Source organism: Pyxicephalus adspersus, chromosome 3 (genome assembly GCF_032062135.1).
Source record: "Pyxicephalus adspersus chromosome 3, UCB_Pads_2.0, whole genome shotgun sequence".
NCBI lineage: Eukaryota > Metazoa > Chordata > Amphibia > Anura > Pyxicephalidae > Pyxicephalus > Pyxicephalus adspersus.
In genome coordinates this window covers 126,360,542-126,386,923 of record NC_092860.1, presented here as the reverse complement: position 1 = coordinate 126,386,923, position 26,382 = coordinate 126,360,542, and the positions used below count along the sequence as shown (strand labels likewise).

Genomic DNA, 26,382 nt, shown 5'->3' with positions numbered 1-26,382 from the left:
TTTTTGGAATGTGGGAGGAAACCGGAGAACCCTGAGAAAACCCATGCAAACACCGGGAGAACCTACAAACTCCATGCATAGTGTCCTGGCTGAGATTCGAACCTGGGACCTAGTGCTGCAAAAGCCAGAGTGCTAACCTCTGAGCCACAGTGCTGTCCATGGTTTATAATATTTAGCTATACAATATATCAGTCATAATCCAATGTACCTACCTCTACAACCTGCTATGTTAGCTTGGATGGACTGGGATAAGGACTTAGAACACACACAAATCTCAGCTCTTTCAAAAAAGTTAACAAACATACGTCTCCAGTCATTTAAAAGCCTTTCTCTGAAACTAAAAGGAAATGTTTAACTCTGTCCTGGACTTTTTTTTCCCATACTTTTTGAAGTCAGAGAGTAGTTGATTTAAAAATGATCAGATCCCTTAGAGCTAAGAAAGCAAAATGAAGTCTTTCAAACATTCCAGCTTCTTCACTCTATCATATATATAAAAAAATATTATAAAGACCCATTAGGCTTATTTTCCTTTAATTACAGAATGCAATAATTTTATGTTTTTCCTTTATGTGCTGTGGGCCTATGTTTGCTGGATGTCACAAAGCAAGGAAATAGAGATGAAATACAAATAAAGCTACTTTATAGAGTTATTATCAAGCTGTATTACTACTGGGCAGCATTACTGTCCATTAACTTTGGCACTGATTGATAATCAGCCTGCCAGGCAGCAACCTCATACGGCATACATTCACAGATACTGCTACTTGACATCCTTTGTGATGCTACTTACAATACAGAACACAATCTAAAATAAATGTAATACAGACTGCTGAAGAAGCAACAAGTAAAGCAGGGAGGTATACTTACTATTGTCCTTTCTCTGGTCTATTCCCAGCTGTCCTGCTATCAGCATCCTTTGTTAGCTAAAGGGCAGGTAGCACCAATGAGCTTCATTCTTCCCATCCATGAGGAATATCCCACAGCTAGCACTCCACAGAGCACAGACGTGACATCAGGTCCACCAGTATCCTAATTAGACTTTGGAGCGATACTGATTTTGAAAAGGTGGAGCTGAAGAATGCTAATAAAGGAGAGATTTTTTCTTTCCCCAATAATGAGTCTACGCAGACACCACATGTTGCTGTCCAGGAGAAAGACCGCCTACCCCAACCAACTACGGGAGCAATAAAGAAATTATGGTCCTGTGTGCAAACACATCACAGCTTAATTGATTTCTCCGAGACAGTGATGTATTTCCTAACTGGTTCTGTTCAGGACGCAGACTTTTGGAAAGGATAAATGCAAGGCTGCGACTAAGACACCCATCAATTGCCTTTAAATGCCTGTGCTATACGTTAACATCTTTGCTTCCAGATGGACACTGAATTTAACAGCACTGCGTTGACTTAATGAACAGAAAGCAAACCCAGGCTTTAAATATTTATACAATGAGAAATATAAAGTTGAAATGTACCTCCACTTGGCAATGTACTCCGCTGATAATTCTTTATGTAAATGTATAATGAAAGTTGTTAGATGTGAAAGACATTTCATGGGTCAGTAATAGAAATAAAATATCAGATTGTTCTCACAGCTTCTAACCTTCTCCTTGCTGAAGGTGCATTGCAGCACTGGGCTCAATTGATTTAGTGGATGTGTTCTATTAGAGAGAGTGCTCTTCTCATCACACGGTCCCTCCCTTCAGTCCAATCTATCATTAATAGCAACGCCAAGAGAGAAGCCTGGCACAGTGACCATACAAAGAAAAAACTACTATACTGCAAACCAGACTGCACAAAATTACCACAAATCTCAAAATAGTTTTCTACTAGACAAATTGAATCTGCTACATGTGCAGCAGTGTCACAGGGTCACAGTAGTATAGACAGAAACAACGGAGAAATCAATTTTGCTTTTGGAATTCATGCTGCAGTTTTGAACAATGGAAAAATGAATCATTTTGAAACTATTTAAACTTCAGGCAGATATAAAATACACAAAATAATACATCTCTGTAATCATCAGTACTTAATGAAATGTTTTCTTCTAAACCTATGCCTCATCATATTTACTTCCAAGAACAGAATCATTTTTACACATAAGTACCTAAAATGGTTAAACTGACTTTCCCTTGGAGCCTGTGCTGAGCTATGCTATACTCACGATGCCCACTGTGATTACTTGATGTACAGAGGGTTGAAATAAGCTTCTAAGTGGGAAGTAAACAAAGTATATGCATGTCTGCACTAATGTGAAGCTCTGAAATGTTGGGTATTGTGTTTTCTTTATACAGTTGACACAACTAGGTGACAGGTACGATGACCATATTTGCAATAAAGTGCCAAGTTTTGTTAGTATGTTTCACAAATTCTCTAACTCTGCATGTATGATAAGTATCTAAATTTGACTTGTATTCAGCTTTGTACAGTCATTATGCAGCAAAGCTCAGAGTGGGATGGAGAAAAGCCTAACCAGGAGCCAATCAGGAGTATTAAAATGATGGTGCATGATGATAGGTGGAGAAATGGCGTGATAGACAGATAAGCTCATCAGTCTGCATCTTTTTTCACTATCCAGTTGAAGGGTGAAGGTGGAAATGAGACTTGTAAATCAAAGTAAAACTGAAGCAGATATAGATCATGCCCCTCTCCTCCCAGTAAGAGCTGTGTTATATGGCAGAGTTGTATGAAATTCAGGACTAAATGGGAAGACATGCACATAAATTAGCAGGGAAAATAGCACTTTATATATACATTTTAACTGTGTGTTAAATGTCTTATGAAGCATGGAGGTAAGGAACCAGAGAATGATGGAAGGAATTCTGCCCCTAAGTGGGAATTCAAAGTCTAGGGGTAGTTTTTACACTCATTATAGGGTTGTGGATTTCTGATTCACCATATTGAAGTCCCTAAAATACCCCCTTGTTCCTGTACGACCAGTATTCTGTGTGTCAGTATGGCATCATGGTGAGTGAGAGCTCTGGCTGTGATTAGTAAGGTTTTGGACAGTCATTCATTTTCTGTTCTCCTGTTGTGTCTTTAAATGAAATGTAAAATTGAAATTTGTTAGCCTTTTTTTTTTTAAATCAGCTCTAGATTTTAGTTAAATTTAACAAGCTGCAGAGATAAGTAAGCATCCACTGCCGACCTTCCTTCAAATTGTAGCTCCTGGCTGTCTTTGGTTTCAGTATTCTAAATGAGGGATTGGTTCGAAATCAATAACTCAGAAATGGATTGAATTAGCATGGCAGCAAGAAGCTAGCATTTTTAATGGAGAAGGTCAGCAATGGCTCCCTATCTACTATATTAATCAGAACGGGTAATCTTAGGCCTGGTTTTTTAATATGCTTGGGAAGGCTTGCATGCATCTATCTAGGTTTTACTAAACCAGGCAATTTTCCTTATGTTTCCTCCATTTTTCCCCAAAAAGCTAGAAGGGGAAAGCACCACTTTTGCTGGTTATAAAAGAGATATATTTCAACACTCTCATGCCCTGGGTCACAAATGCCTGAAAAAACAGCTCGGATTTAGCAGTACTAATATGTGGTATTACGATGACTACAACCAAATTACCTATTCAACTAATTTAGCATATTTTAATGATATGAAAAACTTCTATTTGGTTTAAATACCACCCCCCCCCCTACTTTTTTGTATTTTAAACTAAAATACAAAATAAAATTACTCCAAACAGTTGATTATTATATTATACCTGCCTGTGTATATCTTCTTACAATTGTGTTCCACCCACCCGTATCCCAACATTTGCCTTTTCACTTTATTACACATCTTCTACCTGGTTGGTATGAATCTAGTGCTGATCTGCTGTACCGTCTATGCTGATCTGCTGTACCGTCCACATCTATGTACCGCAACCCATAGGTTTGAATAAGACGTGCCCAAATTACACGAGCAACATTCAATGTTAGCGTGCAGGTAGCACCACAGAAGATTTACTTTGCCTGTGGGACTTTGGGTGTGAATTGCTAAGCAATTGACACTCCTTAAGACATCAAAGGCACATTGCAAGTAAATAAAATGATTTATGGAAAAAAAAACAATTTAGGTTCTATCATCACATTTTCACTATTATGTAAAAGGGTACCTTTTTGTTTGTACAGAAGGGGCCGTTTGCAGTTTTGCATGCCAGGATGCTGTAAGATGATCCATCTCTGCATGCTTGAAATCAGGCACTGCATCATCAGGGCCTTTTCTCAAATGCAAAAATAGGTGCTCGAACTCATGCACAGAGTGAGATTGGTGTTTTATTGGGAGGAAGACATGTCACCCAATCTTGCAACTGTGCAGCTCGATATTGTGCAACGCCATCAAGGAAAAAGGAGAAAAAGAAAAAAAGATGATGGTGTGGGACATAACAGTCAGTCCAGGAAAAGACAGAAAGTAGCAAGGGATTCGCCATGTGCTGTATTGTACATTGATCAGGAGCCTTCAACTAGTATGTTTTTTTTTTAATGCAACGTCTGCTTTAAACATTTAAAGCACCTAAAATACTAGATTTCTTTGCTGTGAATTTACCTGCATTATTTTTTAACTTGGTGACAGGATCTCTTTTTAACAATCCCCACCAGGTAAATTACAAAGAGAAAAGTACAGGTAAGATATGTAAAATTACCTTCTGACTACGGGAGACTACAGACACATTTCTAACTCCTGTAATGACACAGTGAAAAAAAAAAACATAAATTCACATATGGATTTTATGGATAGAAAAGTAAGATTTTTAGGAAGAACAGAGCAACATTGGACAAAAGTTGGAGTAGTGTATTTTAGTATTTTAATGAATGTTGGATGGGGGAAATGCACCAAGTTTAGAAAGATGTGGTACAGATGTAGGAACAGATGTGGTACAGCCATAATAAGTATGAGATCTTGCTCTTGAGTTGAAAATATATGTGTAAAAAAACACAGGTCTTTAGCACTAGACAGGTGCAGACATGTTTAGCTTCTTCTGTTTTGTTTCTGTTATCACGTTAGTGCCTGAGGTTAAAAAGTTACTTAAAATTTGTGAAAATGAAAAATTCCTTACATACCAAATTCTTCAAGTTTTGATAAGAGCCTAACACTGATTTATACTGGCTCCTTGCTGCTAATGTGCTTCCAGGAACCCATTCTGTCTGCAGCAGCTCATAAATTGTGTCTTTAATATGTACAGTAGGCACAAAACATTCCTACTTAATCTGCAAACCTTGTTTAACCTTCTCATCACCAATGTTATCACAAGGAAAGCTTGCTTTAAAATGTTCTTGTCTTACTAGTGGAGGCAGACATTATTTAAAGTAAATTTGTTGTCCATAAACCAGAGATTTATACTTGTTATGCCTTATTGATAAATGGTGGCTTTGGAAAGGGATGGTGGATTTTACTCTTAAAGTGAATTTGACAGACGATGGAAGCTGCCATTGCTGAACTTATTGTAAAGAATGCTAATTGTTTGAATGGAAAGCAGATCTTTTGGTTTCGGTAGGTACTGAAGTCGCACATCTGAAACAAACTAATAAGTAACTGAACACCCAAACTGTATATGCTGGATCAGTGATTCAGAGGGTTTTAAAGGCAGAGGGATCAGATCACCAAACAGTAAGTAGAATTTTCTTAGAACCAAGTCAAAATTGGCAACATACATTTATTAAAGCTCCCCAAGACTGGAGAAGACTATCATAGAAGAACCTAGGCGATGTGTTGAAACTAGAACAGATCTGGTCTAGGATTGAAAACAATTGTAAACTAAAAACAAATTGTATTTAGGAGATCCGTTTCAGGTTTGCAGGAGTACCCAGGTTTTGCCATGATAATCTTCTCCAGCTTTGTAGCGCTTTAATAAATTAGGCCCATTGTCTGAGTGAAACGCCTGCTTTACGAAGATCTATTAACAAAAACAGAATTGTGAAAACTACAGTAATCACCTTATTGTTTTGAACATATCAATTTTTAGTGTAGAGAGGAATAAAAACCAGTGCCAAGGTATAAGAAGTTTAGTTCAGACCAAGGTAAACTTTTTCCCACTCCAATAGAAATGGAGATAAGTGAACTGGTGGTAGTTGTACTAGTGCAAAAAACAAAGTGTTCAAACATAGCTTTTATATATAAATATATAAATAATAAATATTTATTACACACACATTTATATATATTGTTGGTTATCGTCTCTCACAATATTTATGTCTCTATCATAGAACGTTTAAGGCTAATTTGCAGAAAGCCAATTAATCTACCCTTATATTTTTGGGAAATACCAAAACCAAGTAATTATGATTTTTTTCACTGGCAAAAGATCTTGCAGAAGAAAAAATACCCACACCAGACCAAAAGCAGATGTTGATAAAATACATAATATTTTACAAAACTATAATCACATATTCCCAGCTTGATTATGATCCAGTTTGTGTATGAAATAAAACATTTATTGAGGAGATACAAGGTACATAACAGCAATAATGATCAATAAATGGCCATTTTCAGGAGAAGGCAGAACTGTGTCACCACATTGCATTCTCAGAAAGAAAAGAATACGCAGAGCAAAGAATGGTTAGGGTGGAAGATAGGTAACTGATCTTTTAACACATGTATGCTGATTTCACTAAATTCTTTCGTTTTGAAAAAATAAGAAATGGCCAAACCAGGCCACCTGCACTCGAATAAATGTTTTTTGTTACCCAGTGTGACAGTTTTAATGAATAAATGTGCTGTGGTCTTACATTAGAAAAAGCACTTATATAAATATGACATATTACCTTTTAATACAAAAATAAAGTACTTCAATATATATATAAAAAATCATTATGGCACAGTTATATATAAATATCAGACTTACCTGTCTCATCAGGGGTTACCGGAGAAGCGCTATCTTGGGATAATGTAGTCCAGCTGGAATCCTCATCACTGGGAGCTAGGTTCTGTATACGATGCAGAGCACAATCTGTCTTTGCCCCAGTTTTGGGGTGATCCTTTTTAGTCTCTGGGCTGGAGGATACTGTTGGCACCAAGCTGTCCTCAGGACTTGGAGTCTTGTTCTCTTTTGGCACATTACCGTTGCTAATAATGCCAGGACCTTGGCTAGTGATCCATGAGGAATAGTCCTCTTCTTTTCCTGCATGGCCATTAGTTAGACTCTGCTCAAGTTCTCTAGAGGTGTCCAGATCTGAATAGTAGTTAAGAAAACTCTTGGTCCTTCTGGGAAGCAAAGGGAGGATTTCAGAGCTTTCTGGGTCATGAGAATCTTCATCTTTACCTTCAAGCTTTTGTGAAATCCTATTAACACCATCCTCTAAATCTACATTCCTATTGGGATCTTGTACTAGTTCAGCAGCCTTTCTTAGCTGGTTTTCCCCATTCTTCACTAGTTTGATATTTGAAGAGCTATTAGATAAAAGTGGCTGAGCTGCAGGATCAGATAAACCCATGGCTGCCTGAATATTGGTCAGTGCATATTTTTTTCGGCATTTTGGTGGAGTGTCACTCTTTGTTTCGGTGTGTTTTACATCTGAATTCAGCAATTCATTGTGAGAAGAACGCAAGTTAAGGGTGTTTGGAGGGCTGACAGGGCTGTTTCTGTTCACTAGGTCCGTTGCGCTGTGACTTGCCATAAATACCGGAAGTGTTTCCACACTTGAGTCGACTACAAGAAACATTGAAGGATATTTGTCAGTGACACATCTAAAATTGCATTTAGAAAACATATTACAAATATTTTTTGATATGTAGCATTCAGGTATGATTGTCATGTATACTTGTTCACCAAAAAGTAAAAAAGCAATGGTGTGCAGCAATAAACAGAAACTAAAAAACACAAAAGTTGTAGTGTAGAGTAAAAGAAATTCACATTGGTACTACAGACAAATGCCTTGCCCAGAACCCCATGTATAATAAAATGCTTTACGTAATTTCTTTGTAGCCCACAGTGCAAGTTAGCGTTTACTAATATTGAAACTTTGTTTGCACTAATAGTTTCTCTTGTAATACCCAAACACTAGCAGGAGAACTCCTATTGGTACTTGTGGAAAAGAAGAACAGGAGGGATATCCACTTAATTCAAAACATTAAATGTATTTTTACACATTGGGGTCATAATCTAAACCTGTCTTCAGATACAAATTCATTAATCTAACGAACAGCAGCAACCAGGCTTAGGATGGGTGCATACGTTCAAAAGAGTGACATACAGTTAGGTCGATAATTATTTGGACAGAGACAACTTTTTTCGAATTTTGGTTCTGTACATTACCACAACTAATTTTAAATGAAACAACTCAGATGCCGTTGAACTGGCAAAATCTACAGTGGCAAAATCTACAGTTTGGTACATCATGAGAAAGAAACAAAGCACTCGTGAACTCAGCAACGCCAAACAACAACAGTGGTTGGGATTGGTATCTCCCTGCATACTACATTGTAGTTGGCCATTCCACACAATATCTGTTTCTTAGTTATATTATTTGGTGGATCGATCAGCTCCAGGATTCTAATATTTCTTGTATGCTCTAGCAGTGAGATCTCCTGCCATAAATCCTAACTTTGAGTCCAGCTGGGATGTTTGTGTGGCACAATGTAAAGAATAAAAGAAGAATAAAAAATTAACCGTAAAATCTCACTGGGGAAGGTTTAAGAAATGGTCAAATGATTTAGTTCTCCAGAATCTGCATAAAGCTCCCCACCCAATCTAAGGCTGTGTAGACAGATCAGATGATTCTTCCACGATACTAACAGTTGGGCTCTTCTCGGGTGAGGATTTAACATGTACAGTGGTCACCCAACATTGTTTGTAGATCTGTCCTGGTGTATCCAATAAAGACCGCAATACAAGTCAATAGAGATTGGCTGATTGGCTGAACAGAACTATAAATCCTTTTGGCATCCTTTGTGATCTCCTTTAAGAGCTCACAAATATGTATTTCTGCTGTCTTTTAGGTTTGCCAGGACTTTACTGTAGCTTTTTTTTCAAACAAATATATACAGTGCATGAACAGTTTTAACTAATAAAATAATGCCAATCACTTGACGTTATATAAAGCAGTACACAATAAGCCAAAGCTGGGAAACACAGCTTTAGGTTATCAGACTGATCACATTGTTTGGTATGATTTAGGAAACTGACAGGGCTCTTTTAAATTTCATTTATCCTTGAAGTGCTCTAATAAAACCACTAGTTAAAAATCTAAACTGTATTTACAGAAGGCATGCTTGTTATTAAAACATGATTGGATGAACGTAGAAATGTCACTTGAATGTAAGAAAAGGGTTACACATTTTACTAAATTACAGAGAAAGGCTGATTTACTCATGACTGTGTTGCAAAATTTAATCACTTAAATGAAGCCATGTATGTTTATTTTTTGGAGGAACTGCCAAAGATCCTCAGAATTAAATAGGCTTCTGTAAAAGCATCTCCTCTATCGATTAGTCCCCACCAGCAGAGTTGATTTCAGATAAAAGCCTGGACTTTACCTTGTCATATGCTTTCCCCAGAGAAACTTTGGGTGTATCCATTTAAAGTTTTAATTTCAGGCAAAAAAATGGATTTATTATATTTCTCAGCAGTCACATAGGATATAACAAAAAGCCATTGCATAGCCGTATATTAAATGGTAAAACTAATGATGATATAATCACTATGCAGCTCATAGTCTGTGCAGAGAGCATAACTGTGATGGGACTTGGTAGGTCCATTGACTACAGGAGTTCTACAGAAAACTATATAATTATAAGGTGGTGGACACAAGACCAGTTACCCTGTACCAGATCAGAGTGGAACTGATTATTCTTTATTACAAAAAACTACTGCTCAAATTTCAAAGCTCTCCAGTTGTTTGATGATAACTGCACAGAGCTTGAAAAAATACAAAAAGGACACCAGGATTTAAGGAGGAGTACGCGTAACTACATGTGGAACCAGGGTCGTTGGCAGGAACAGTATAAAAGTTTAGGTTTTGGTAATTACTGAAAGGTCAGTTTACTTTACATGAATTGAAATACCATTGAAAGTGTTTTATTATATCAGTTTCATAGGTGCAAAACTTGTTGATCCATGTGAGTAATTGGCAGAATCGGCAGGTAAAAGAATTAAAACTCTACAAAGATAGTGGAATAAATAGGTAGTAAGTAGTAAAATATTTCAACAATCACATCTAAAGACTAATAAACTGCAGCATATTCCATTTTTTTAGTTCCTGGATTTAGGTTGGTTTACTATTCTGTGGTATTGTAATGCATGCACATTATTGGCAGTTTTGTTATGTTATCAAGCATTTAGTTAGCTTATTTATCTAAATGAGCTGCCATTGAACTCTCACGTGGCTTAAACTGCACCTGACTTCTTTCTGAGACGCAGTAGTGCATTGTGCTGTGGTTCAGCACAGGTGTTGTCTTAATATTTTGGGCTGCATTAAGAGATATGAACTTGTTTCTTATATGGGATATATTCGGGGTGAGAACTCTGCAAATGTTTCCAAATCTGAAGACTTGCAACACCCGTTATGAATGGGTCCCACTCATCCTCTGGGCTTTACATTGTTTTATTTTAATGGAGGTTTAACAGGAAAAGTGGAACAAGCTTCATAGAAACAATGCTGGAAACAAAAATAGGGAGATCTGACATTTCCAACACACAAAAATGTACCGTAGTTGTTGATTCAGCTCACAATTCTTTTTCTATCATGGAAGTATCACTATGGGAGGAACAGACCCTTGAATGAGCTGAGAAATAGCACGAGTATTCAATGTTCCTTATTTTTTTTGGTTTTGGAGTACAAAGCTAAATTTTTTGCATTATTATCTCAAACTTTGCTGAGTGATATTTCACCCCAAGCTGCCATACAAACCTTCCAAATAAAATCCTTGATTGGATGTCTCATTTATAATGCTGTAAAGATCTAAATAATAAATGATGGAATAAATGAAACAATAAAATGAGCATACAAAAAACAAATGCAGGATAAGGAACACCAAACAAAACACTGTGAAGGGTCTCTAACCTTGAAGGACTTCAGACATGGGTCACAAGAGCGTCAGCAATGGTGCAGGATATAGGATAAGGTTAGCAATCTGAAAAGAGGGATGATTGGAGAAAATTAAAACCAAGGAAGCTACTAGTATAATAAGAATGAATGTGATAGAATTTAAACAAAAAACAGGTATGACTGAATAAACACAAAACAAGGTAGAATATATTAAAGCAATTACTGTATGTAAGCAAAAATAAATTAAATAGCTCTCAACCGTCCATAATTTAAAGGATTTTCCTGTTTGTGCAACCAAATCCTTCTATCACTATTTCCTCTCCCGTTGTCTCTCATTTCCCCTCGTGTATAAACCAGTAAAAGTATTCACTACACTAATCCTTTCACCTACCCTTCAAATCATTGCATTTTTGTTTAAAAGAACCATAATAAAGAAAAATAAAGATAAATAGAAGGAAAAAATAATGCTCTGTCTGACCAATCATTTTTGTGCATCATTTATTCCTGATCTAGGTAACTAGAGTCATGTCTACACACACTTTGTTCTATAATGCATCCGTTTTTCCCATTTCAGAAAGTTTGCAGGTATAAAATGAATTTTATAATGAGTGTAATCTACAGCATGCATATTAATTAGTTATTTTTCTATGCAATCACTGTTCCTTGGTATAAGTGTGAAATGATTTGTGAAAAAGCGATATGTGAATTAAAAGGAGGATTGCTTATCTCATGAGTAATAATTAGAAGTCAAGCTATTTCCAGGGGTTAATTAGCTAAGTATTTGGTGCTTTACCCAGAAATCCGACAATTAACACTTTAAGAACATTCTGCACTGGTATTGTCACAGCCACTTCATATTCTGAAAAAAACAGTCACACACTCTTGGTCCTCCACACAATGCTTCAAGTCATATACTGTGTTCCTTGCAACAATATCATGTGCAAACAGCAAGTGAGGCCTGGTGAGTATATGTAAAAAATTCATTAATTTTCATAGCCAGTGGCTGGTAATTCTTATTAAAGTTCTATCAGCATCAAAACAGAAGAAATATCAATCCCTAAACTTCCCAAACATTTAAAGCAGTTGTAGTTAGTGAGTAAACATAGGGGGGTTGAAGTATGGCCCCTGACATGTTCAGGGAGCACCGCAATGTAAATTTTTGTGGATTTACTATTATAAGACTTCATTTTTAGGTTTCCCCTTAAAAAAAGTCCTGTCAGTCCCTGTGCCTACTGCACATGGGTGTCTTAGCCTTACTCATTTCTAGAGTTGGGAATGCACTTCTTTGGATTGAGCAGACATGAGTATGGAAGAGACATAGGAATAAATAAGGCACACATAATAAATGCACAGCCAGGACTTTTTTTGTGCACATAGCCTCAAAGTTGCCTAGTACACATGCCTCTGGCTGTTAGGCTGGGTACACATGTGCAATAGTTCTCGTCTCAGGGCTGATATCGGACGTGAATCTTGCGTGTGTACAGTGCTCTTCGTCCATCGCCCGACCATCCTGGCTGATCCACAGATGATGGACGACAAACAATTGTAACGGAAGTGAAGGGGAGAGAGTGCAGCAGGGTGCCGCTCCTTCGTTCTCCCCTTCCTCTCTCCATTGAGCGGAACAGTGCTGTATGTATCTTGTACAGCACTCGTTCATGCATCGTGCAGTCGTTATCCGTTGGAAAGGATTATGAAAGATCCTTTCCAACGACAATTATTGCACATGTGTACATAGCCTTAGTTTAATGAGATCTGCATACCAGCGAACTGTCCCTGATTTGAGAGGTCTGTCCCTCCTTCAGATCCAAGTCCCTCCTACTTCATCAATTGCCTCTCTTTTTAGGTGGATAAATACAACTCTATAAAAATGTATTTAACTTTTTACGTATTTTGCATTAAACCTTCTACCAGCCTCTAAATTATTAAATTTGGTATTCTGAAAAAGGTCATTTAAATGGAAAAGTTTTGTAGTACCTAAAAAACTCACTTGTCTAATAAACCCAGCCATTCTCAAAAAGGATTTCTCCAAAACTTGCCAGGGGTTCCAGGGCTAACACCACATGGTAGAACAAGCGGCATGAAACCAAGGACCTGTTTAGTTGTCTGCAAAGATTATATTGTTACCACTATTGCCATGGGGGGGGTTCTTCCCACTGGAAACCAATGCAAATAGCCTTTTTTCCATGGATTGATTAAATTAGTGGTTCCCCAACACCTGAAAATTATTTTAAGAGTTTTTCTAAGGTAGAAAGGGACTGGTTTACCTGCTAATTTTATGCATATTAAAGTTTTATGATCTGCAAAATGCTAGCATGACAATGATGTGCCATTTCCCTACATATTTTATGCTAAAAAGTGTCCTTAATCTTCAAACCTAAGCAGGTATGGACCTGGAATGTGATTTAGTAATTTGTCACCATTGCATTCAAGGAAACTTGTCAAGACAGAAAAAGTCTGGATGTCTAATCCTCAATATTTTTTAAATCACTAACCTAGAACAAACATGCATGAATGACGTTTAAATTCCTAATCATAGAGACTTAGAAAACACAGGATGAGCATCATATCCAGATAAGTACTATTTTCACATTTTCAGAAGGAAGGGTCAGCACTTTAGTTTCACTCACTTCACAGTACAAGTTTCCTTTAGGAGATTACTTTTTCACATCCATCAGCCTGTGTCTGTCTCAAATGTTCTGCCTTTCCTTTAGCCTCTGCTATCTGGGGGGTGATGCCATGCTTTTACACAGAATGGGAGCATTATCATTGTAATAATTTTCAGCATTAGTGCAAATCCCCTTTTTAATAAAAAGTCTCTTTAAATAGGGCCACACAAAGCAACAAACAATGCGCAGTAAGTCATGTTAACAAGAATCAAATTAAATGCATTCCGGAAGGAAGGGTGTATTGTAAATGTGTTAGTGAATTTTGCCTTTCCAAGCAAGTCTGTTATTTCATATAATTATATAATAAAGATTGCATGCATCCAAAAACTAGCATTGCATACTTCTCTCTACTTATAGATACTTATCACCTATACATATAGGTTACCTAATTTTGTAAAATATTATTCTATGAAAATGTGCATAATTCAATTCACATATTGATAACTAAATCCAAAATCCGTTTTTTTTTTTTTTTATTTTACTTGAGCATTGAATGGTTACGATCTTTTTAAAGCCTTTTTATCCCATTCTTTCTCATTTTTTGGGACAAAATTTAAAAAAATCTATCCCTACACCGAGAACTCGATACGCAGAACTCGGTACGCCATTGCCGCGTACAGAGCCAAATGCTGGGAACCATTTAACAGGACAGGTGTTACATCATCAGTGGCCATCTAAAGTCTAAAGAGGATCACTGTGGGTCCACTTTTATAGGAAGTTGGTAGCTTCCTGGGACGCATTGCTGCAGGGTGCCTGTAATCAGGATTCCGCCATAATCGGCAAACATGCTGTTCTGCATAATTGCTAATAATGGCAGAAGCTCACCATCACCCACCAACGAGTTTACTCTCACTTTCCATCCTGTTGATGAAACAAGAAGCGAGAGGAAATCTTACAACTAAAGTAGGTTGTTACCCATTGGAAGATGGCAGCCTATTCTTATTCATGATTTTCTGAACTACAGGCAGCAATAATTACCTGAAAGAACAATAACGTTTTACCATTCTTTACAGAACTAAAAACAGTTTTATTTGTTTTTAGATACAGTTTATGTTGGTCACAGAGGCATTGCAGTAGCAGTTTCTTTAGTCAGTAATGTAATAATGTGAGAAGCTTGTGATGCAGGTGAGATATTCTCAAACACACATTGCTGGCTCCTTGTGTTTTATTAAAGGTTTTATTTCTGGCACTATAATCCGGGTTTCACAACGTAGAGAGTCACTGACCTGAGAGAAGCATACAGTCAGATATGTCAAAAAAGTCTGAACTCTCACCTGCTTGTTCCATAACAGCAGATTACTAGGTAGTAAAACCATTATTGGGATGACAGGCTACAAAAACAGGTCAGCAGTGTCTCCTACACGAATACATTGTACTTGCAGTAAATAAATGGCATACTATATAGCTGGACTGAGTGTGTCTAGGATGTGAAAATCTGTTATCCGCTAGAAATGCATTTTTCCTTATTCTATTAGCATTCTTCAGTATAAAAGGATATTAGAGTTAGTAAAAAGAAAACTATAGTGACTTTGGTCAATTTTATTTAAATCTAAATTCTATTAAAGCTTCATGATTCTATAATTAAAGACTACTCCAGGTACTTGTATGTCAGCCTGGTATTCTTAATAGGCAACCACTTAATCTGAAATTAGGTTTTCTTTAATTATGAATTTTCTTTTTTCAGGAAACAAAGTCTAGACAACACCCTGCACACATAGGAAATGCACACAAAGCTGACACAGCTACAAAAAATGTATTCCTAAACATCAACTTCATGCAAAAGGTGAAATTACCAATAAATAGCTATACCTATCAACGTAACACTGAAAGTATGAAAAAGTTAGGACTTCTGGGCATTTTACCTACAAGAAGAACCCTCCAAAACACTGACCGACTATTCATATAATGCAATACATACTGATATATCATGGATGACACTCTCTTGCAGCTAGATTCCCCATTTCTTTATTCTGTATTATAGGGAATCCATTGGTGGAGCATGATCTCATCAATAGCTTTCAGATGGCCATGGGCTTAGATATAACTGAACGTTTGGTGGGGATATTTTTCTATAAAATACATGACAAAGTTAAGATTAAAGCCAGCATATGCTAAACCCTTTCCCCCTGCAAGTGTGTTAACTGTTAAAGTAAATGTAAGTGTTATAGAAACATTTTCTGTGTTGGGACACAAAAAAAAGCAATAAGTCATTCTGGAATGGATTAATCAAGACTGCATGCATCTTCAATAAACAAGGTCTTTTATATAAAAAGGGATAATGTTAAGTCATTTCTTCAGCAGATATTAAAATATACGTGGCTCACATTTTACAGCTTTATTTTGCAAGCTGTTTTTCTTTTTCAATATCCCACTAAAGGTTAAAGTATCACAGTTAATTATGCTAGTTTCTTAGTTTCTTAGAGCTGAGTTATTGATGGAACATAACATAGAACAGCACCATCTTTGTTATTTATTTTTAGACATGCTTTTCAGCTTAGCCCACATCAATGCAGAATTATAACGTAATTTCAAGTCAAGTCCTAAAGTTCTACTTCTTTATTGGAAAGGTCACAATTGCATATGTGCTTGTTGTAATCTTTACAATGATCTTCCATTATATCATCATGTTGCCATTCATCTGTATCAGCACCATGCTAATCTCACATCTATTCACATGTGGCAGAAATCTATTGACTGATCCAGTGGCGTCTTAAGAAGCATCTGGTGCAACATGGGTATTTGTGGGAAAAGGATAAACTAAATATTTTAACAAAAACCATTGTGACTTTTTTTTTTTATACGAACATGTCATCTGATTTGTACATGCAACTTCTAAAAATACTAATTAAAAAATACTATATGTGAGTACACTTTGAAAGCATTATTTTCATTGGTGCTATTGAACCAAGCATATTGTATCTCATATAACTCTGTGGATTTGCATTGCATAAACAGTGTACATAGACAAAAAAGCAGATGGGAAGTCCAAAGAGACAAAAGCAAACATTTAGCTGTTTAAGACCCCACTCATAATTGAATTGCACATGACATGGGTTTGTAAAATGTTGTTGTGTCCATTATTTGTATTCACAGGCCAAAAAAAGCCATTCAAGGCAATGCATGCATGCATGTATTCTTCATTCCAAGTGCTAAAGTTGTGCTACAGGGCAGGCGTTTAGTATACATGTTGAAGTGCAACTGAAACTAAATGTCAATGTACTATGACACACAATCCCCATGTATACAAAAGTACAGATGCAGCATTTATGCCACATCATTATTCTCATTTGATATCATACTCTCTGATCTGGTTTGTCAAGCTAACAAAAAAAAAAACAATTTGTCATTCATTTCCTTATAGTTTATTTCTATTAACTGTCTAGTTTTGGTGGTAAAAAGTTACAATATTTGAAACAAAATGTTTCCATCTTCTACTGAAATATTTGAGGGTTTTTTTTCTTTCAACTAAGAATAATTAGAACATTTTGTATTCTTTTTTGGTTAACTAAGAAGGTTTGTGTGGTAACAGAGCAAGACAAACATACACCTCATCATCTAAATACAAGCATGATCAAGCATTGACAAATACAAAACATATATAAGTAAGGCAAGGAGAAACATTACAGCCACTTTAATCTAAAATTCCCAAATAACACATTACTTTATTAAGTTATATCAATGATGTCCCTTAGCTTCTGTCTGAATATTTGTTTATAAGTGTGTGTATTCTTCCTCATTAAAATTTGTAAATTGTAAAATGTGTACCGTATTAAAAAAAATTAGTGACCATGATGTGGTAATAGAGGATAAGGGTGGTAAGGGGGCACAGATAAAAAAAAAAGAATAGCATATGCTAGATGCTTTGCTAGATTACATTTGCTTCATAATAAGTTCTTACTTAATGGACTCATCAGTCATGAGACAAATATTGAGGGTACCATTGTTTAGTGTTGTCTTAGTTTATAGTATTGTGAATCCCACTGCTTTTCTTACAACAAGAAATGATTCCACTCCTCCTGTAGCATTTATATGATATTAAATCAAAATGTAAAATGCAACAATTTGTGCATGACCTTTATAAGCAGCCCATAACTAGATGTGCAGGAGCTGATAAACACCCTGAGAGGGGTAACAAATGGTTGGGTGATTAACTCTCCTGAACCCATTAAATGTTAGTGTAGGGAGTGCTGACTATTTGAAATTAATACAAAAAGGAAAAGCTACAGGAAGCAGTACCGGCAGAACACCAGCCTAACAAGATGTAGTTAGATGATATTGCAAGAAAAACGCACATAACTACTATAGGCATCAGGAAACAGAATACTCTGAATCCAATAAACTGAGTGGCTGCCATTGCAGAACAGTCTCAAGGGAAGGGAGCGAATATAAAAAAAGTGTAAATGACAAGGATAGTGACTGGAAAGTGGCATGCAGAGGATTCGACACACATCACATGAAAGCTGTACAATGCACACAGTATAAATACACAACTGCATCACGAATAATATTAATATATTTCTAAGTTAAAAAAGACAAATGAAAATATAATTATTTATGTTATATTCAAACTTTTTAAAAACCGGAGCTCCTTTCCTAAGTAAGTTTATAAATGAAGACTGAAATAGCAGAATACAATATCAGGGCTTCTTTAAATATAAGGCCAATATGCGTTGCCAGTCAAAACCACCTGCAAATTCCCCTAGACCCAAAGCTGTTTAAACAGGGCTTCTGGTGGCATTGACAGGCATTTACCAAAAGTAAAACTGTTTTGCTATGATCTCTAAAAAGCAGATGTACATACATGAACTGCTGGGTCGATAGGCTGCACCTGGGTATCGCCTGCCCATTGTGCTTATTCAGAACATTACAGCTTCTTCAAAATAGCTGCAGCCTGGCTTTCTCCAGTAGGTTCCCACCTGCAGGTGAAAAATAAGTGAGTTAAATACTATTAATGATGTAAGAATAATGCTATTAAGGAAAAACAGATATACTTGCTAGTTTTACAAATTAGTTACATTGGTATGAATAGATTCACAAACAGGCATACTGGTTATACAGCCTGTGATGGAGCTTTAAACGTCACAATGGCCAATCAGTAGAGCGCCGAATACACTATACCAGCGGTCGCCAACCGGTGGTAGGAGAAGGACCTCGCTGGGAAGGCGTTCTGGCCAGAGCCAGGGACCATGTCCCCCATACAGATTGCATACTCAGACCCACGATGGGAGAGTGGTAGGGTTCTGGCACCATGATGTCACTCTGGGGGAAGTTTCTTCCCCTTTGGGTGAGACCAGGCACCTCGCGCATGCACGGTCCAGAGCTGGTAAATTTTATTGGTCCGCTGGCCCGAAAAGGTTGACCACTGTGCTATACTGAATACCACTTCTTGAATGCAGTTTATACACGGAGCTGTTCCACAAAGATGATAAGACAGTTGTTCAGGAGTTATGCATGGTGAAAGTGACTAAACACACTTTAGGTCAAAGGATCAAATATTGGCCAGTAAATTATCTGTATGGCCTTTGTTACTTTTCTCTGTGGGCCTGATTTATTAAAGCTCTCTGAGGCTGGAGAGGATACACTTTTATCAGTGAAGCTGGGTGTTCCAGCTAACTTGGAATGGATCTGGTCCAGGATTGAAAACATTTGCTAACAAACAGCAATTTACTTTTTGTGAAATCCATTCCAGGTTTGCTGGTTCTCCCAGGTTCACTGATGAAAAAGCATCTTCTCCAGCCTTGGAGAGCTTTAAAAAAATCAGGCCCTGTGTTTGAAGGGGCACTCCAGTTTCCTCCCACATCCCAAAAACATGTTAGGTTGATTGACTTCCCGACAAAAAATTGGTAGGTAGCTTCTGAGGGACCGTTATTGGCATGACTATGGACTTTGTAAAGCGCTGTGTAATATGTGCTAAATAAATACAAGTTAATAATTTGCATGACATTGTTTAACAATGGAAGGATTGTCATTGCAAATCACCAGTTAAGCTGTAGTTACTTACAACTGTCCCAGGATTTTAGACCTGGAGATATAGTTGTTACTTTTGCTGAAAAATCACCCTTATAAAGGTATTAGAATTTAGTTACATTTTTAGTCATATTATACATATAGTAGGTATAAATGCCTTAATTACCAAGACTAAATTTCCACAGAGCAGTTTAAATGTAAGGATCCTTATATTTTACAGAATAACCCTCCAAGCAAAGTTTAGACATACAAGCAGGAATTTTTAAGATGAGAACAGATGGAAGAATAATTACAAAAATGTATGTTTAAGGACAGTACAATGATGAATAATTAGGACTCTTGTTCAGTCAATACACTGCGCAAAAAATAAATAAAATAACAAAAAATGCATACTGGGAAAACAGTGAAATATAAATTCAGGCCACTATGTTAAAATTACTGTATTTAATATTTATGGAATGTTAAAGATACAAGTATTAAAAAAGCCTAAGTTGGTAATTTTTCATCGCTGGAAAGGATCTTTTATATTTATTTCTAGTGACACAGTGGTAGATGAATGAACAAGAGCTTTAAACACATCCCCTGTTCTGTTCTATGGGGAGGGCAGGTGGGAGGACGAGTAAGCAGCACCCAACTGTGATTTCCTCCCTTGGTTTGTACAGTATAGCAGTCGTTCCAGATCGGTCATTCATGGATCCTTCCTGATGAATCCATAATGAACGTTGGCCAATCGCTTTACAAGTCAGTTCCTCACCCCAGACAAGCACAACTGTTCGCCTTGGGCAATAATCATCTGATGTGTGTACAAAGCTCAATACTCCTGACCAAGAACGGTACAAAGCTAAGTGCACCAATCGTGCTATCAGATCACATGCATGGTTATTAGAAGCAAATATAGAATATGTACATATTCTTCTTATGGCTGTCTGGATTTCATCTCTCTCCCCTTCATCTCTCCATACAATACCTGAAGTTTCGGTTGTGAGACATTGGAGCTTAGTGCTGGACAGGTGTTTTATGTCACTCTGCACATGCCCTTTTTCTTCAACAGGTGGCTACAGAAAATTGCTATTTTACTATTATATAAGTGTTAGTGTGGTATACAAGAATATACAGCAAGATGCCAATCTCTAAAGATCTCAAATGGCTGCTCAAAGCCCTGTAAGATGTGATAATAATTCAGCAAGTCAAGCTGTGAAATTCGCTTCCCTTTTTCCAAAAACTCATGAATATGCTGACCACTTGCATTTCTGCTAAGCCCATCTCAGCTGTGAGTTTTCCTGCTGTTGATATAAAAATCATGGCTGTTTCAGTGCTGCCAAGATAGCACACTGCATTTACAATGTTATCTGGTATTTGCCTGGAGGAACACTAGCTGACATCAAGACAACATCAAGTTACAGATGCCAGCTCAAGTTCAGGATCTGAAAACTACCAGACAACAAATGTATGACTATGATGATTGTAGGCTTTCAGCTTTACCAGAATTCCATGATTATTTCAAACACTAATTTCAAAAATAAATTACCAAAATAAAAATTAAATACCCAGATTTCTAACATTTAATGAGCACAGATGTCAAACTGACATCTGTGGCCACTGCCTTACTATAGGATTCATTTATAATCTATTTTTTTTTAGTTTTTGTTTTTTAATTTAGAGGAAAACATCCTTTACTATGCAGAGAGAATATAAAAATTGCAGTTTGCAACTTCAATATATTTACCAGTTGAAAATAGTAGAATGTATAATCTACATGGTGTCCAAATCGTGCAATTTACTGTGTTCTGGGAAGGTAAAAGCAATTCATCATGTCAACCCCATGTCATGTCAATGTAATTCTTCAATACATTTATGTATCTGTCTGAGTGATTTAGTGCAACTCTTTTCTTACATCCCATTAAGAAGTGTCATTAGATTGACATTTAATACTCATCTTTCAGGGGTTTTTCCATTGTGTTTTGTTTCTGGAGCATTGCTTTGGGAATCGCTTGGCAAAATGAAAGCTCTAAACAACCATCAACACAGAAAGCAATAGAAAGGAAAGAAGATAGTATTGGTCATAGATCAATGTGACTTCTCTTCATCGCAGAGGATGAAAAAGCATCCCCAAGGTATACTGTATTAGGGTTACATGGTTTTCAACACAGATGGAAGCAAACTAAACTCAGCCGGAGGCACAACACTGCATTACCCTCAATAGGGGGTCCCCATAGAGTACCTATTCATTTGAAAGATGTAGGAAGTGACATGTATAGGAGAAAGTGTATCACAGAACAATCCAAGGATCACTAAACAACCGTACACACAATAGATAGCAAACAATCTTCACCCAATCAGATCCACCGGGACGGTCGTTCGTCTCCAGCGGCATTGCTCATTTGTCGTTGACCAGTCGTCATGCACTTTTTTTGTTAGCGGTTATCAGCCCATTGGTCATTAATCGTTCGTTTGCAACGATAATTATTGCACGTGTGTACCTAGCCTTAAGTCTGTCTAGCAATAAAAAAGCTTTACATTAACATTTAAGGGTATGTTCCCTTTAATAAAGAAGTGTCCTGCCCTGGCTGTTATGGTTTTTATTACAGTTCTCTTAGCATCAGGAAATATTGGCAGGACAACAATGATTGGATGGCACAGCACACAAGTAGCAAAGATATTCCCAGCTGTTGGATATTTTTTCGGTATAATTGATTATCTAACTTAAATACTTTGAGAGCGCATATATTAATTCGATTATAGGAGGGATACTAAACAGCCTTTGGGTTACAGGGAGTGTGTAACAACTGTGTGTATGTGGTCATCATCTCCAAGAATATATATTCATTTTTTTACTGGGCACATTTGCAGTCATAACTAAAGAACTCCACTACACTAAAATCCCCACATAACAAAATCCACTAACACCGGAAATACTACAATTCATCCACTAACAATGTGCCTACATGCCTTTCTTTTCTTTTGCTATACTCACTTTGGTAAATTAAATAAATTATCATTACAGAAAAAAACTCCACAGGATGTCAAGTTTGTAATTTGCACCGTCAATCAGCACAACATGTAATGAAATGTGTAAATAAATGCAGTTTGTACATTTTAAATATTTTTTGGGGTGAAAGTGTTAGGAGACTTTTTTTTAAGTTCCTTAATTTATAAGGAAACTATAATGTTTTAAATTAATTCTATTTTAAAGTTATTATATGAAAAAAAAAGTTTTTCTGATGTTATTGCCCACCATGGACAGTTTTGTTAACAACATTTGGGTGTTCCTATTTCTTCCAATAAAATTAAAGGGTGGACCCATTTGTAAATGTGCAAATATAGAATCGGCTCCCTCATGAAGTAGTTTCAGCAAATACTATAGATTGCTTTAAGAAAAAGCTTGATGCCTTTCTATAAGCACAGAATATAACTGGGTATTAAGGCTTTTACAGTGACTGTTGATCCAGGTAACATCCAATTGTCTTATGGAATCAGGAAGGAAGTTTTTTCCCCTTTTGAAGCAAATTGTACTAGGGATGATTATTTCCCTGGTGGTTGAACTTGATGGACTTGATGGCCTTTTTTCAACCTGACCTACTATGTAACATAGCCAAAACCTAAGCATGAATTTTGGGTTGACTAACTTTACACTTTTGCAAACTTTTTAAGCTTAGATTGATTTAAAAAACATCAAAAACTTTTGATCACATCTTCTGCTTTATATACCATGCGTTACAAATTGAGGAAAGCTGCATGGACACTGGTAGTACATGTATCAAATACAAATATGTTGGTACAAATTATTGCGTATTGTCTGAATGGTAGACTTTGCGTCACTTATGTTTTTGTAGATAGTTTTTTTGCTGCAATAAGTGATCCTGGTCTGATAAACTGCCTGTGGTGTTAAAAAAATGTTAAAGAATGGAACAAAACCTAGCTAGGTAGCTAAAAGACGATGACAATACTGAATTACATTTTCTGCTATGCATTGCTGAAGACAGAATGTATTAGAAGAATCTAAAACTGATCATTTACATGGGAGCTAAGCAAGGAAGATCCATCTTTTGGAATCCTCAAAATAAGCCATTTATTTATTTTGTTATTTCTAGGAGGATTTTTTCAGCATCACAAAAGAACAGAACTCCGCTGCGGCTGAACATCACTTTTCTGGACTGGATTCCTGACAGTGACAATAGGAGACAATGCTTGCATAATGTGTGGTAGTACAGCCATTTGTTTCAAACAGGGTAGGATGAAACAAGGTGACAAAGTGGGACATATTGGGGTTAGTTGTAACCCCATAAGAAGGAAGCTCCTTCCTAGAGCAGCTGCATCTGCACCTGGCTCTCCTATTGCCGTCTCCATTCCCTTATTGGACAATTCTATCCCTGCCTTAATAAGGCTATCATCACCTTTTTACATTCTATCCCCCCTCTACTTTTTTGACAGGTGTACCAGCGCATATATGCACTACCATATTGTGGAATATTATTTCTCTCTCAATCTGCAAGCGTGCGATTACTCGAGGAAGTCTACATGGGGTGAAACATGTCAGGGAAATCCTGCACACGTATGCAAGTAATTTTAAATCAACATGCTTAGGCTGGATTTTAAAGGCAAACTAATGCTCATTGGACTTAGAACTTTTATAACTTAGTTATAAATTGTCTACAGCCAGTTTGATGGCCACAATTTTGTTCACCATCTTATAAAAACTATTTTTGTGCAACTTTCTTTGTACTGTTCATCAAGAATAGCTAACAATATTGTTTGCCAAAAAAAAAAACCTTTGTCTGTTTACTTGTTTGCTTTTGATATTTTGAATGGTTGGGGTTGGCAAATCTTATCAGTACTATTCAAGTCTGTCATATTGTGGACACAGTTTCCCATACTTTTTATGATATTAAAGTATCTGCCCATCTTGAACATAAACATATTTAGAGCAGGGAGGAGAAGAGAGCAGCTGTGAACAGTAGAAACAAAACGTTAAATCTAGTTAAATTCTTTAGTTAAATCAATAGGTAAAGTAAAATCCCCACAAAGAATGACCCTGCGGCTGTAGATGAAATCCAGCCTGGGTTTAATGTGATGTAATAGGGCATTGAACGAAGATATGTGGCTAAGCAGCATTAATAAATTCAGCTGTTACATTATTGAAAGTAATCTGTTAAATAGAGGAGCCAATTAGTTTTCCATGGTTTACTTCTTAACACCTAAATCTCTAAAGAAAAATAAAAAAGTTGTTTTTCAACCCAGCAATAAAAGCATTACAATTTACTTACAAACTACATTCAGTGGAGGAGGCAAGTGCACTGTTGGTAATTTATGTCTTTTTTTATGCCTCTATTATACAAAACTTGGCTTTTATTCAATGCCCTATATAATTGTAAATGAGCGTTGGAGACATTCGGCTGAACTATGTTCTGCAGATGTCATTCGTATGCAGCGCATAAAAACAAATTTAAAATGAGATGCTTAACATCCCACACCAGGGAAATCTAAATAAGTAGTTGAAAATTATGGATTGAGCGGATTTCAGGTCCCATATATAAGATAAAGACAACATATTGCTACAAAATGACTTTGCATCACCTGCTGAAATCCAGATTTTGGTTGCAAGAACAATGAAAATGTTTGGTTACATATTACTATAAACTATCAGACATATAGTGCTTTGCCTGTCCTAAAAGCAAACTGTGGTCTATGAATCTGCCTGGTAATACAGGGAAGGTATAAAATGATCCCTAAAGCCCAACAGAACACCTTCATTAGCCAAATATGCTTGCACACTGCATTACAGCTATTTTCTCTCATCTCTGAACTCGGTGTGATCATGTGATACCCAAAGTAGGTGGATTGCACTTCCCAGCATTACATAGAAAACATATGTCTACATAAAAGGGTGGAAGTTGTAGTCACAAATATTAGGTGGTGAGGACTTGGACTTGGACAAATATAGGACTTGGGTTTGGTATTAGGAAACTAAAGGGAAAAAGAGATCCTGAGCATGTGGACACAAGTGGACAATCCCCACCATAAAAATTCATGAATATACCATATACGCCATACATTTATAAAGCAACATAAACCAGGAGGAATAAATACCACTTCTAATTTACCAGTAATTTTTCAATAGTTTGGATTACAGTGTGCCTATGGACCTATGGAACCATATAACTAAGACCCCATTACTAGCTGACTGCTTTCTCAGTAATGCAGGTACATTTCTAATCACTACCAGCTCCCTCAACGAGCAAGCTCTTAAATTTCTTCTTGTTCTTTTGCTACTTAAGAGATAAACCATAATTAAGAGCTTATTAGTTGATGCTTTTCTTATAATAAAGGAGATGAAGATTTATTTTTGTGTCAGGACTCTCCTGACTTCCTATAGTCTATTTTAGAACAGGAAAGTCAAACAAAGCAGGACATCCTTCTCAAAACTTCCTACTTATTTCGCAGCTTCAAGTCTTCTAAGTGTCATTGCTGGACACTATATTTATATTTAATATTTTCGATTTTTAGCATACTAATCTGCACACGCAGTTTTATAACATTTTTGGAAAGATTCTGCTGTGACAGCTTTATTATACCAAAGTTAGTGCACAGAATAATCATACAATGAAAAAGACTGCAATTAAATTTGTATTTATGTTGGTTTGTTTTATATATTGGCAGCTCCACCACAAAAACCCATATGGCATTGTGTTATTAGCTAAAACCACAACAAAGGCAATCATTACTAATTAATATATAAGATCTACTGTGGGTTCACCAAGCACAATCCTTTTACATGTA

General features: G+C 36.6%; 1 protein-coding gene across 7 annotated transcripts in view; it reads right to left on the bottom strand.

Moving 5' to 3' along the window:
- APBB2 (amyloid beta precursor protein binding family B member 2) overlaps nt 1-26,382 on the bottom strand; it is a 180,131-nt gene that overhangs the window by 104,938 nt on the left and 48,811 nt on the right. For all 7 annotated transcript variants that reach the window (XM_072406280.1, XM_072406281.1, XM_072406279.1 and 4 more), the window contains exons 3-5: nt 18,440-18,554; nt 10,988-11,057; nt 6,832-7,635 (exon numbers count right to left, since the gene is read on the bottom strand). In XM_072406280.1, the coding sequence (XP_072262381.1) occupies nt 6,832-7,635; nt 10,988-11,006 (823 nt within the window). In that variant the 5' untranslated portion in view covers nt 11,007-11,057; nt 18,440-18,554. The remainder of the gene's footprint in view (nt 1-6,831; nt 7,636-10,987; nt 11,058-18,439; nt 18,555-26,382) is intronic.